This window comes from Orycteropus afer, unplaced genomic scaffold, assembly GCF_000298275.1.
Source record: "Orycteropus afer afer isolate SDZICR_OR568_19922 unplaced genomic scaffold, OryAfe1.0 scaffold00205, whole genome shotgun sequence".
Taxonomy (NCBI): Eukaryota; Metazoa; Chordata; class Mammalia; order Tubulidentata; family Orycteropodidae; genus Orycteropus; species Orycteropus afer.
In genome coordinates, this window is record NW_006921792.1 from 3,370,451 (window position 1) to 3,385,412 (window position 14,962).

Genomic DNA, 14,962 nt, shown 5'->3' on the forward strand with positions numbered 1-14,962 from the left:
CTAAATATCACAGTATATTAGCTATCCATTTGACCTTGTAGATCTGTGTTGTGACACTCTTTTCTCCCAGTAGCCACACTAAGCTGGAGAACGAGAAGGTTCTGTTGTGAATGACTTTTGAATCTGTAAAGAAGAAGCCACTGAGAGATCCTGTCAAGTGCTTGCCAAAGAAGCACTTTCTGTTGCCAAACCAAAACATGCTACTCTAAAATCAAGAAGTCAGATAACATGTCATTCCTCAAGGCCTTCTACACACAAAGGGAGAATAACTCCAAAATCATCATTTTCAGCTGTATCAAGTACCAGAAATAAAAAGAAATTGTGATGACGTTCATAAAACTCATGGTGAAAGTCAATGACAATAACCAGGTACATGACGTATTAGTCTAAAAGGGATGTTTCTTGGACCTGAATCTCAGTGGTAAAGATGATAAATCTTTACATAAGTGCCAAGCAGAGTGAGAATGAGTGATTTTTGTTCCCACAGGTTTCATTACTTGGCCCACATGTCCATTTATATAACATACAAGTTACATAAAGTTGACCAGGACATAGAGAAGAGGAATGAAAAAAGTCACTGATAAAAGTTAGAGAACATAGTACCTGATTCTTCTTCAGTTAGAAGATAATAACTATAAAAATTAGTAATAAAGGAAATAAAATTAAAATGGATCCAAGTGTCTCCACACTATCCCCTCCCCTTTTTTTAAAGTCTTCCTTTATCTTTTTGTCAGGTTTTAGCCTTCTGAGCTGAAAATGATGTATCTTTTCCTTCTTTCCTAGAAAGCCTCAAGACACATTCTGTATTGTTGAACAGCTTCTGAGCATAGCCCCTGAAGTTAAAACAAATGTCTTGACACAGAGATGAAGGAAGATCCTGGAAGGGTAAGTCAATTTACATGAGATTCTGTTCAGTTTTTCTTCAGGATCATACCTTCTCTTTTGTACTTTCTAACATAGAAATATATTTTTTCCTACTTGGGTAATAGAAAGTGACAAAAATCAGGCTTCAGTGCAGGTGGGATTTAAATAATCTTTTTTTTTTTTTTAAAGAGTCACAACAGATTGTAACTTCTGGGCTTTTCTTAGAAATGAAGAGAACAGAATATGTGATAGAACAGTGAAAGAAGAATCCACCCTGAACACTGAGCAAATCCCGAATGCCTATGTGTTAGTGAGGAGCTATTATTGTCCATGATCAAAATTTCTGAGAAACTTGAACAAAACCAGGTCTCTGCAAGTGTTCTCAGGTACTAGGAAGTACAAGTCTCAGTAATGGTTGGTTTATGTCTTGCAACTTTGAGGACATTTGAAAAGCTGATAATTATGAATGCAACAAAAATGAAAAGAGGGCTTAGCTAAACAATATAGACTTTTCTATATTTCCTGGAGTTGTCAGTGCCCACATGAGGAGCAGAGGAGCCCTGCTGGACCTGCTCTGTGCTGGGAGTGAAAGGTTGCATGCTGGCAGGTGGGTGATAGGAGCCAGGAGGAAATATAGAATGTGGAAAAGAAGAAATTCTGTGCCAGGAACACATTAGACCAAATTTTTTGGGTGAGCAATCAGACTCCTAGTAATAGATATTTCAGACATTTGGGTGCATGTAGCAATTATTTCAGACCGTTAGACTCTAGTCAGGGAATTATGCCTTCTAGATGTTTAATGGCTAGAGAGAATAAAGACTTCTCTGAAAAATGCTTAATATGCATACACAGAATACTAGTCAACTAACTATTGAGTCAAGCGACAAGACATTTCTTCCTAGGATACTCTGAGACAAACCTTCTGCAAATAAGATGACTCAGAGTTAACTGATCAGGGAGAAATGGTCCACATTCTGCTGTGAACTGCTATTCTCTAACATAGTCTAGTTTGAGCTATCAAAGGTAATCTGAAGCTATAAAAGGAAATTCATCCAGGTGAAGCCCTTTGTGAAACTGGTAAGAGAGCCCTGGAGCTACAGCCTGGAATGCCAGAGCTTGCATATACAGGTATGCCTTGCGTGAAATAGGACATTATGCGTTTTGGGCATTGGGGGAACACCAGGCAGTTCCCGGTACAATCCATAGTTAAATCCTCGTAAGCCTATTATATTAAACCTTATGAGAGCCTGCAGGAGAAAGCCCGAGAGCTGTATTCAATGGATACAGGAGGCTTGCTTTCCTGGGTGTGCAGCTGGGCTGGACCAGGGGGACTAGCTGCTCTGTCTGGACTTGCCCACAACCAGGACACTAACGGGGGTGGGCATGGGCCCAGAGGAATCAAATGGTGTGTGTGGAGGGGAATGGGGTGGAGGGCGTAGAGATGTGGTGGTGGGGACCGGGTGTGTGTAAGGTGGGAGCTCGGCTGGCAGTGGCGGCCCTGGCTGCCACCACCCTGTTGGTGCAGTGGCTTCCTGATCACGTGCAGGCACCCCCCTGGTCCTTAGCCTGGAACTGGAAGCCTTGAGAGTTGAGGCCAGCTGGAGCTGTCAGTGCCCACACCAGGAGCAGAGGAGCCCGGCTGGACCTGCTCTGTGCTGGGAGTGAAAGGCTGCATGCTGGCAGCTGGGTGATAGGAGCCAGGAGGAAAGGAAGGATGAGGCTCTGTGGAGATTGGGAGGCACCATGTGGTCTCATTGCTCTTTCACTTTGGGGGCTTGGAGTTAAAACCATTAAACCAAACCAAACCCACTGCCATAGAGTCTACTCATAGAGATCCCCACTGGGTTTCCAAGGCAATAAATCTTTTAAGAAAGTAGATTGTCCCACCTTCCTTCCCAGAGCAGCTGATAGGTTTGAACCACCAACCTTCTGGTTAGCAGTTAAATGCCTTAGGCATTGAACCACTAGAACTCCTTTTAAAACCATTAGGGGAAAGTAATAAACAAAAGGGGCTGCTTTCCCTTTTGAGAAAAAAAAAAAAAGCCCCCAAACTTGGTCGTTTATGCAGTAGGACATTGCCATGTTGTTATTGTTACGTGCCCATAGCAACCCCTCCTTGGGTTTCTGAGGTTTCTACTATGGAAGCATATTGCCCAACCTTCCTTCCAGGAGTGGCTGGTGGGTTTCAACCGCCAGCCTTCTGATTAGCAGTCATGTGCCTTAAGCACTAGAAAACCTGCATACAAAGGAAGCCAAGATCTGCACCAACAGTGAGAACATAGAAAATTAAATAGCCATTCAATTATCTATAAATCTTTTACTTAATGGGGAAGCAGCTGATTTGCCTAAAAAAATCTGCCAAAACACTTTTATATATATTTTTTATTTATTGGGAATGCTACTGGAAAACATTTCAGAAGAGCTTCTAGTCCAGTATTGACCAAACTAGGTTCTATGGAAGTCTTGTTTTTCAAGATGTTAAGGTGCATTATGAAAAGAAGTGTGTTATGCTCAAATTAAGTTAGAAAAACTTCAAGGAAGACAATGTTAAACAGGATTCTTGTTCACAAGACTTTTCAGATAATTTATTAGGCTCAAATGCATTTTGAACCTCTAGTAGGTGGTTACAGAATGCAGATTTCCCAATTTAGTAGTCAATAGAATTCTTTTCTGGAAGATCATTTATTAGTATCTTAAAGAACTAATGTTCCATAGATCAGAATAAAGCAACTCCCCAAAAAAAGGCCAATATCTATGTTTCTGTGTGGAATAATAACTAAATCTTTTCGTGAATGGATTAACTTTAATTCAATTTTTTTCTCAGCTATTTGCAGTCTGCTTTTATTTTGACAGAAAATAGCTGTTAGAATAAATACAGCCTTTTATTAATTGCTCAATCTCTCTGGCTCTCTTTCTTTCTGACAATTAGTTAAATCCTCTCTCCATAAAATGTTGCAAAATTAAGATAAAGTGTTTGCTACTAACTTTTGGAAGACTCTCTCTCCACTTTAACTTTCTTCTTTTTTAAATTTGAAAGATCCCATTACATTTTCACACAAGTTGGAATTGTAATATAATTTATAGCAGAGCTTGATTTGTATTGTTAGATATAAATAAGGTAATTGCCACAAGTAGGAATGAATTTCTAAAAGATCTATGATAATCATCTGGAAAGTCAAATGAATGTGACTTAAACAGGCAATTCTTCAATCTTCTATCTCATTTTCCATTCTTTATTAAGGGAGGAAGGGATTTAACTGTGAGCTGTCCAATTGGCAAAAACAATTTCTGGGCCTGTCACTTTTTTTATTGGGGTCAATTTCATTTTATTAAAGTTCCTCAAAGTTTCAAATACTGAAAAGTGGCAGCTTTTTGAAAGTTTAACCTGAAATCTGACATGCCAAGTAGCAAACTCCAGGGACTTTCTAATCTAGTTTACCTGTTACCCAAAAGAAGGCTTATTTTCAGATCCATGTGGACATATTTTGTCTGTTTTATGTTGATTAGATACATATATATGTATGTATATACATATATATATATATATATATATACACACACACACACACATACATATATATATTCCATCTCATGGATACACTCTGTATATAATGCTTTCCCAGATCATTGGAATATCTGATTTGAAACTCATTAACTCAACATTTAACTAAATGAACTTTTGCCTCATTTGAACCAGATCCCCAGTGGTAATGATGTGGTACTATTATTATTATTATTTTAGCTAGGACATGTTAATTTTGAGTAACAATCATTAATACAAAATGAACTGGACAAACATCTCTGGTCCAGATAGGTAAAAAAACTCATTAAATTTTAACATAGTTATACGTTTATGCTCTCAATTTTTCCTCAGTATAGAAAACAAACAAATAAAACAAAAACAGTAAGTAAGTGCTTTCTAATATACCTTGCTTTTCTCACCTTTTTATGAACAGGACAGATCCCTGTTGCCTACACAAGATGATTTTCACAATAAAACCCCAAATCTACTTGGTAATTAAGCAGAGAGAAGCCCTGAAGTTGCTCATTAAAGGTAATATTGTGTGCATCCTGTTTGAATAGATCAGAGAGAGGGCTAGATGTCCCTTTGAATAGCAGCTATCTAGCCTTCAGACAGCTATCAGGTTTTAAACAGATCCTTAGTTGCATTAATATCATGCTATGCATGAACCACCCTGGTTTGTGTTGGCATCTGAGAAGAACTTCTTATTCAGAGAGCTTTAGAACATCTGAATTCTTGATCTTAGCTGTGAGGTGAATATTACCTTATGATTATAGATAACCATTGTTTTCTACTAATCCATTAGCAGCTGCTGATGAAAGTAAAACCAAATTGTGGTTAAATGGGTCATTTTCATTATTAACACCTACCTTGCATTTCATGGGTCAACTACATCTAGTGGCACACCACTGTCTGGAGAAACCAAGGGCTTCATTACAGTAAATTGGTCCAGTGTGATATCACAAGTATAAAAAATATTCCATTCTGTATCAAAACTAGGCACATGCCTTTATTTATAGTAACAGAAATTAACAGAGTTGAGCAGTTTTGCCTTGGGTCCTGTTTCTTGGCATCCTACATCAGACAAACGCATCTCTCAACATATTTCCACCTATATCTCCAGGGATCTAGTCTTAGGGTTATCTGTAAGTAAAGGAAGGTGAAATCACACTTGGATCTATCATGGTGAGAAACTCAAAGCACAACCTCTCATTCATATTGCTTTAAAACATATACAGCATATATGTTTCAAAAGAAAAGAAAAGAAAAGAATATATTGATTTCTTTGTGGTGCTGAACCAACCATATGGTATGAGGCAAGGCTTTAACAAATGATAATCATAGATACAAATTTTTCTGTAGAGTATGTTTTAGACAAATGTGTCTTTTTAATATGCAAATCCTACACTGTAGGTGGTTCTTTCTTTCTTTCTTTTTTTATTCCTCTTGTTTTTGCAGTGGTAGAAAATGCTGAATAACTCCATGAGCATGAGCCAAAGGTTCAGGTTCATTACTGAGATCCCCAGAATGCCACTATTTGCAATGCAAACAATTAGTATCCCACTGTGTGAAGGGCTCTGACACATGCCTGCCTGCCTCTAGGTGGTGTGTCTCCATAAGAAGTCCTCCTGTTTCCATGGACCCTGCTTTGACACAGGGGCAACTGCATGAAACTGCCTCTTACACTATCACTTTACTGTGTCAGGGTGTCCTAGTGGTTACCAAAAATGACACAGAAACAGTAGTGGGATTGGTGGACCCTCAAATCATTTTCATGTTGAACCTCCTGGGTCCGGCTGCCTCCCCTTCCACAACAGCACCATTGTTTTTCCGGGGTACATACTCAAGGTCAATGCTGTTTTTGTGCTTGCCTTTCCCTCGGCTCCACACAAAAAGGAGGAGAAAACAAAATAAAACCACTCCCAGGAATGTGAAACAGCCCATGGCTGTAGACACCAGTATTGTTTTAAGGTCCAGGGAGAAGGTATTGGCATTGGTGCCATTGGAAATGGTGTCATTGGAGTCGGTCATGTACATAGGGGTCCTGTTCGCATAAAGGAAGCGGTCTGAAGCAAATCCTTTCACAGTTAAGGAGGCTGTGAAGGTGTCATTCCCAGCAGCATTGCTAGCAATGCAAACATATACCCCACTGTCTTGATCCTGGGCAAAGCGGATTTCCAAGGTGCCATCACCCAATACGGTGGCTCTTCCATTGGACTTGGTGGTGATAAAACGCCTTCGTGGTGTCACCCAGGCAATCACAGGCTGTGGGTCCCCATCGGCATTGCATTCCAGCTGGACTGTCTGCCCTTCATCCACCAGAAGATGATGCAGCTTCTTTTCACGGATTTTGGGTTTTTTGCAGGTAAAGTAAAAAGAAAGGGCAGTGCTATGGAAATCCTTGAATGACCTCTCACGGATGGTGTCTGGGCCAGCACACATGGGTTGTTGTCCACCAAACTGCAGGGTGGGCTGCCGTTGCAGAATCCAGAGGAGACGGCAGTCGCAGGCCAGTGGGTTGTTATTAATGCTCAGGACCTCCAAAGCCCTCGGGGAGGAGAAGACATTCTCTTCCAATGTTTCCAGCAGGTTCTGAGACACGTTGAGCACGCGAAGGAAACGGAGCCCGTGGAAGGAGTGAGGCTCAATGGTGCGGAGCTGAGCCCCTACTATATGAAGCTCCTGAAGGCGGATCAGATCAGAGAACATGCCTGCTTCAATAGTACTGATGGGATTATAAGAGAGATTAAGGTGGGTCAGGTATATCAGGTGTTTAAAGGCAAGGAAAGGAACTGTGGACAGGTTGGTGTTGGTGATTGAGAGGGATGTGAGGTTGAGACCATAGAGGCTATTGGCAGGCATCATGTCCAGTAAAGGCCAATAGTCAATCTCCAGGTGTTTCAGGTGGAACAGTCTTTTAAAGGCATACACGGGCATATTGTTGATATTGAGATGCTTCAGGTGTAGGCTGATGAGGCTGCGGAGGTGGGAGAGGGCTTCTGTTGGTACTGCCGTTAGGTTGCATTTCTCCAGGGTGAGCTGCTCCAAACTCAGCAGCCCACTGAAGGCCCTGTGTGATATATAAACCAAGTCATTGTCTCCCACTTCTAGAGACTTCAGGTTATGCAGGTCCTGGAACATGTAGTCCAGCAAGATGACAATCTTATTCTCACTAATGTCAAGCTTTGTGAGGTTGGACAGCCCTGTGAATACCCCCAAAGGGACCAACTTCAGACGATTGCCTTTCAGGCGGAGGGAACGCAAGTTAAAGAGATTGTTGAAAGCTCCTGGCTCCACATTGGCGATGATGTTGTCACTCAAGTCTATCTCTTCCAGCAGAGGATAAGATATGAATTCTTCAGGGTTGACACTTTTCAGCCTATTCTTGCTAAGGTCCAAGATTTTGGTCTCGATGGGAATGCCCTCTGGAATAGCTATCAACCGCCTTCTGTGGCAGCTAACAGATTTGTTCTGGGCAGAGCACTCGCAACGGGCAGGGCAGCCAATGGTGGATCCCATGAAGATTAACACCACAGCCAGACCGAGGAATGGCTGCCAGCATGATATGGCCGTATGAAGCATGACTCCACCTCTTAGGCGACACCTTGGTCACGGGCCTGCAGGGGAAAGGGCAAAAGAAGGGAGAGAAAGTTGAGTAAGGCCACAGATAGGTAAGTGGACAATAAGCAGAAAGTGTATTGGAAAGGATACTAGATTTGGACTCAGACAGATCTCGGTCTAAACCAGAGGGCTGCCATTGTTAGCTGCATGTTATCAGACAATTTATTTCACTTCCCTGTACTTCAATTTTGTTGGGTGTGAAATGGAGATAATAAGGATGATACTAGTAATAGTTTTCTAGAGTTGTCATGGCAATTTCAATATTTGACAGCTTTAAAAAGACTAGTATAGTATCTGACACAGACAAGGAGGCAAAACAGCACACAATTCACAAAAGGCTTTATTGTGAATTCAAATGAGAGAAACAGAGGTCAATGGCTAAGAGGAAACCTGCTCAGTATGAATCAGGGTATGATCACTAATGTTTGTGATATCATCTTCCCTTCAGAATGAAGCTAACCAAAGTATCATTAATCACCAGGCACTTAGATTCAGAGTGCAAAACAAAGTTTTATTCAGTGTAAGATGTTGATTTTTTTTTCTTCACATATGAATTTTCCATTAAAACAAAAGAGCCTGAAATTTTAAGGTGTATTTCTTTCAGAATCTGTAGAAAAGAATTTCACCTCATGAAGGAGTTTTCTTATTTGAGGCAACTAAAGTGATCCTTAAAATCTTCCTGTATTGTTTTTTGATTTCTCATAAGGATGAAACAATCAGGTTATTGTGAAGGGTATTATGAAAATGCTTTCTTTAAGACTGTGAGTTAAATATTGAGAAGTGAGAAGAGCCAGAATTTTAAGAAAAAATCTTCTATAAAACATGAACTATCACTCTCTGATATTCAAATTCAAACACAGTGGACCTGTTAAAAGGGAATTAGATAGGTACCAGATGAGATTAGGTATGAGTGAGTCCGAAACATGGACAGTTGAGAAGCCCTTGAACTCACTGCTCAACTGAATACAAAGAGGTGTGTTGTTGAGCTGAACTTCTCAACTTCTCAACTTGAGGTCCCCAATATATTCAAACACCACATTTTGCTCAAGGTTAAGTAGTTTCAAAAAATATTTTTGGATAAAAAGTTATTTTATAAACTTTAACATTCACTCTTGACAAAAATGAATAGCAAATTTAATAGAACAATTCTTCAGTCACCAAGTGCTTACACATTATCTCTCTGTCTGTACCTATAGATATGTTTATTTAAATAAACCTATCGATAGAAAGTAGGGACAAGGATCTAACTTAATGGTGAATCATAGAAAAAAAATTCCTTAAATATAGAAAGAAATCAAAGATCCAGAAGATGCTGGTCAAATAACTCAGAGAGAAACATACAATAAGAATTATAGTTATTGGAAAGAATAAGACAAAACTATCATTATTTATAAAATAAATTTATGTCTGCCATGGAAACCATAGGAAATCAACTGAAAAATTATTAGAAAGAATAGAAAATAAGGAAATCGACATGGTATGCTATGTAAAACATATATCCTATGTACCAAAAAGTAAACTATTTAGAACATATTGTAAAAAATTTATTAAAGTTACATCACTAAAAAATATCAAATATCTCAGAATAAACTTAACAAGAAATTATACATAAATTACAAGGCAACTATCAAGCATTATTGAAAAAACAAAATAAAACTTACTAAAAAGAGAGAAACCATGAACTTAGATGGAAAGTTTCAATATTATTAAGATATTAATTATTTCTCAATTGATATGTACATTAAAATGATATGTTGAACTTGGAAAATTAATTCTAAATTTCATTTGGGAGCATATATATATGATGATAAACATAAATATTAAAAACAATAGACGTCCTACAAGATGGTGGGTTCAAATTCCCCAGTCACTCCTTGGAAGGCAGGTTGGACAATCTACTTCCATAGAATACTGCCTCAGAAACCCAAGGAGGGGTTGCTATGAGTTGGAACCGATTCGATGGCAGTGAGGGAGGATTCTATTTAATTAATTTAAATATCTATTCCTGCACCAATACCACAACTGTCTTGGTTACTGTAACACTTTATAGTAAGTTTAAGTCTTAAAATTAGATAGTTATTCCTCTATTTATTTTTTTCATTTCAAAAGATCCTTTGGATCTTTCAGTTAATTTAATTTTAAAATAAATTTTAGAATCAGTTTGTCAATTTCTAAACTATTTTTTTAACTTCTTTAGATGAAACCTTAGAGCATTGATTTTGGACATTTCTTCATTTCTAATATACACTTTTCAAACTATAAATATCTTCCAAGCATTGTTACAGCTGTATTTTTTAAAATTATCATTTAATTAAAAAATTTATTTTCTATTTTACTTTGATCTATGGATTATTTAGGATGAGTTGGTTTAATTACAGATACTTAGGTATTTTCTAGATGTTTTACTGTATTTTTATTTCTGATTTAATTCTGTTGTAGTTATAGAACATTTGTTGTTGTTGTTATGTGCCGTCGAGTTGGACCTGACTTACAGTGACTTCTCCTTGGGTTTCCAAGGTGGTATCACTATGGAAGTAGATTGTCCTACATACTCTGTAAAATTCCAGTCTTTAAGTATATTGAGAGTTGTTTTATAAACCAAGTTATGATCTAGCTTGGTGAACATTCCATCCACATTGGAAATTGATGTATATTTACAATTGTGTGTATTGATCCTAAACACCAATTAGGTTAAGGTGGTTGTATTGTCCAGGACTTTTATAGCCTTATTCATATTTTTTCAATGTTATTATGTTAATTGAGAGAAATATGTTAAAATAACAATTCATGAATTTGTTTATCTCTCCCTTTAGTCTGATAAGTTTTTGATTCATGTGTTTTGAAGCCTTGATAATAAGAACATGATCTTCATCTCTTACAATATCCCTCATCCTTCAGTTATTTTGGATTATTAATATAGCCATTCTAGCTTTCTTACAGTTAATGTTTTCATGGTATATCATTTTCCATCCATTTACTTTAAACCTATCTGTGTCTTGGTAGTTTACCAAAAAAAAAGAAGCATCTCTTGTAAATAATATGTGATTTGCTCAAGCTTTTGAATCAATTCTGATGATTTTTACAATTTCCACCTTATGATAGATTCTTAGCCCATTTAAATCTAATATACTTTTTGATATGGTTTTATTTAAGGCTCCCATTCTTTGCCTAAGGCATTTGATTGCTAACCAGAAGTCTGGAGGTTCAATCCCATCAGCCACTCCCCAGAAGGAAGATTGGGCAATCTACTTACTTAGTGATGCTGCCTCAGAAATCCAAGGAGGGGTCCCTATGAGTCGGATCTGACTTGATGGCAGTGAGTTTGTTTTTTTGATTTTTATTCTATTTGTCTCTCATATTTTTTTTTGTTCCTTTCTTCATTCCTTATTTTGATTTAATCAATTATATTTTTGTGTTACATTTCAATTACTTTATTGACTTTCCATCTATATTTATTATTTTAAAGTATTGCTTGAAGGATTAGAATATGCATTTTTAACTTATCACAATCTACTTAGAATTATTATTGAATTATTTCCCTCTTGCAAAGACCCTTGTAACAGAATATATTCATTTATGAGCCACCCCCCATTTGCCCTCTCCATCCTCATAGAGGGAGGTAAAGTGAGTTCCAGGCAAAAGGAATAGTGTGTCCAAAGGTAGAAACAATGTGTTTGGAGAAATGAAAGTAGTTCAGAATAGCTGGGACAAAAATTGTGGAGAGAAATGGACAGGAAAGAGACTGAAGAAGTAATTAGGAGAATGATTTACAAGGGGTTTGTAAAATGTGATAAGCTGTTTGCACTTTATCCTGAGGGCAATGGCAAGCCATTAAGAATTTTATGCAAAAGAGTGATATGATCAGACTTACTTCAGAAAGATTAATCTGACTACAGCATGAAAAATAGTCTTGCAGGGGGAAAGACTTGAAGCTGAAAACTCAGTGAGAAGGCTGTTGCATTGTTTCAAGCCTGGGATAATAGTGGTCTGGATTGGAGAATAAGTTTGAGTAAAGGAACAGATTCAAGAGTTATTCTAAGGCAGAAAAGAAATGTTTCAGTTATAGATTGGATGCAGGATTGCAAGAAAGGAGGCAGAAATGATTTCCAAGTTTTTGGCAAGTGGGTGGGATGGACCTGTTGTCATTTCTTGTGATGGGCAGCTTAGGGGAATTAACAGGATGAGGTATTCCTGGTTCCTTCAGCTGTGTCCAGTGCTAGGCCAAGATGTGTGAGTTCCCTGTGTAGAATAATAATTTCTTATCCCATGTAAACAATGTTTTTTTCCAAATATTTTTCAGTATTCCTTTGGCTGGGCAGAGAAAATGTATTTTTTATCATATAGCTTGTTATATGGTTCTTTATGTTCAAGATTAAAGAAGCCCTGGTGGAGTAATAGTTAAAGTGCTCAGCTGCTAGGCTGCTAACTGAAAGTTTGGTGGTTCAAACCTACCAGACACTCTATGGGAGAAAAGACCTTGTGGTCTACTCCCTTGAAGATTACAGTGGGAAAGCCTATGGGACAGTTCTCTGTGCTGTAGGATTGCTATGAGTTGGAATTGACTGAGTGGCACACAACAACAACATGTTCAAGATCAAACTTTTATAACATGTTTTGTACATTTTAGATTCTTTTCAACTAATGGTAACAAGTGAAGTGTTAATTTTTTTTCACCCCAGAAAGTACAATCTTCTTTGGCAGAGTTTGCCCAATTTATGTCTTGTCAGTTATTTAAGAAGATAATTGGCATTCTATTTCTGATTTATTTTGTCAATGGTTTAGGTAAGGATTTTTCATTGCTTGGATCCCTTAATCTGGTTCTGGGTATGTCTCCCATGGAAATGACAGTATCCAATTCAAACATGACTGCAATTAAAAAAGAAGGGATTTCAATTAAGGTAGATTGTATCTACTTTTTTTTTTTTCCTTTTAAAATTGGTTACTTTCATTCCAGTTAAAGTGAAGTCAAAAAGGATAATGGACAAGTACTAAGCAAGCAGGCCACAGACAAACTCTCTTCAGATCTTGAATACTCCTCTGATTCTACTATTGTCTTCAGCGAGGCAGAAGTAGATCATTCTGGGTCATGTCTCACAGTTCTTTGATATAGCCTGGAAACTGTGGGGGAAGGTTGTGATTTATTATTCTCATCACACATATTCCTCAATGCTAGTCCAGAAGGCCAGTATGCTGACTCCATTTAGCTTTCACTGTCAGCTCAAGTCTTACAATCAAAGCTTGCCTGTAATGTCCAACTGTGACCAAGGTTTGACAAGATGAACTTTGTTTCATTAAGAATAAAGCAGGAAGCTAAAATCTATAGGGAGCTGACTAGGGATTTTCCATTAATTCTGATCAAAGGGACTCTTGGGTACAATGATTAGTAGCTTTTTAAGCTTACTGTGTGAACTTGGAAATTTTCGTACTTACACTTTTTGTATGCTGGGTATTTATTTCTCAGCTTAATCTAGTCATGTGAAAAACACAAACAAAAGCATCAGGGTGTTCACTTAAATAAACAACAAGAAAGAACAGGAATAACAAAAATTTGGACTCAGACATATCTGGCCCAAATTCTGAGTTTGACACTTAGCTGTGGGACATGGGTAGACAAATAATAATTATGATTCTTAGCATCCAATTTATGACACTAAAGCAGAATAAACATGAAAATCAAAGAAGGTATATGTCGGGACCCTGACACATAAATAAAAGCTGTCATTATTATAATTTTTATGGGATAATGGGTGGGTTTGTTGGAGCAGTATCTTCCAAGACAAAAAGCATGCCAAATAAATGAAATGGATTTCCTCTGAAGACAGATTTGAAGAAAGATGGAGAAGGAGGTCTTCAAAGGGTTGCAGTGATAAAAAGAAAGAGAGAGAGTAGAAAATGAAAGAGAAATGGAGAGTTTCAAACAGTCATTATTTTTAAAACACAAGTAAGAAAAGAAAGAGGTGACAGGTGCTGTATATTGTTTAAAAAGAAAGTTTAGAAGAGAAACATCTGCTCTGATGGATGCTAAGGTAATGATAAATTGCTTAGCCAGGGAATTCTATGACTAATTTAGTTCTCTTACTGGCAACTGAACAAGGGCACAAAACAATAAATGGATAGCACAGAAATCTCTTTAAACCTTCACACTAGTAATGTTAGGATTTTTTAAAAAGTAAAGCTATTTCCTAAATGGAGGAGGGTAGGTGATGGAAAAGAGTGAAGTGGGAAGAAAAGAAATCAAAGGATTTAATGAATAAAGGTGTCCAAAATTCATATGGGATTATAACTTCTAGGTGTCTAAAACCGTAAATTCAGAAATACTTATCCGTACCAATGTCAGAGTTGGGAAAGTCGTAAAAACATTTGAAAACTAAGAGAAATCAATTTTAGTGTGAGCCTGTATTGAAACTCACCAGAGCTATGAAAGCTCTTTGAAGGATCAAGCAATTGAACACCAGAGTTCCAACCCTGGCAGAAAACATTGGATTTTAACTCTCTTTCTTCAGAAATAAAATTTATCCTTCTACATGTTCTCCAAATACCCTCCAAAGCATTGTGTTTTCACGCTTTTCTCTACAGTCTTTTTTGGTAAGGATGAAATAAAACCAAAAATCTAATCCACTGCATCGAGTCGATTCCAACCTGCAGCAATTCCCATATATTTCCAAGATTGTAAATCTTTACGGAAATAGATTGTCTCGTCTTCCTCCCTCAGAGCAGCTGGTTGGTTTGAACAACCAAATGCTTACCAACTGTGCCACCAAAGGTCCTAAGAAGAAATAGTTATTCAATATAAAGGCCAAACTTGGAGAACATATAACATGTTTTATATTATAACAATATTTTGTAACCAAAAATTATCAGTCTTGGCTCAGATGGATGGATAGACTGTTATCTATCCTTGTAGATACCTCTCAATAAACCATTTGCAGATTATCAATTTTATGAACTATATGA

General features: G+C 37.6%; 1 protein-coding gene across 1 annotated transcript; it reads right to left on the reverse strand.

Annotated features, from left to right (window-relative positions):
• Positions 1-6,148: 6,148 nt before the first annotated feature.
• Positions 6,149-7,969, reverse strand: LINGO2 (leucine rich repeat and Ig domain containing 2). The gene has a single exon (XM_007948142.2). The coding sequence runs from the start codon at positions 7,967-7,969 to the stop codon at positions 6,149-6,151; it is 1,821 nt and encodes a 606-aa protein (XP_007946333.1).
• Positions 7,970-14,962: the final 6,993 nt, after the last annotated feature.

Coding starts and splice junctions, on each gene's coding strand:
- LINGO2 (XM_007948142.2), bottom strand. CDS start 7,969: ATGCTTCATACGGCCATATCATGCTGGCAGCCATTCCTCGGTCTGGCT.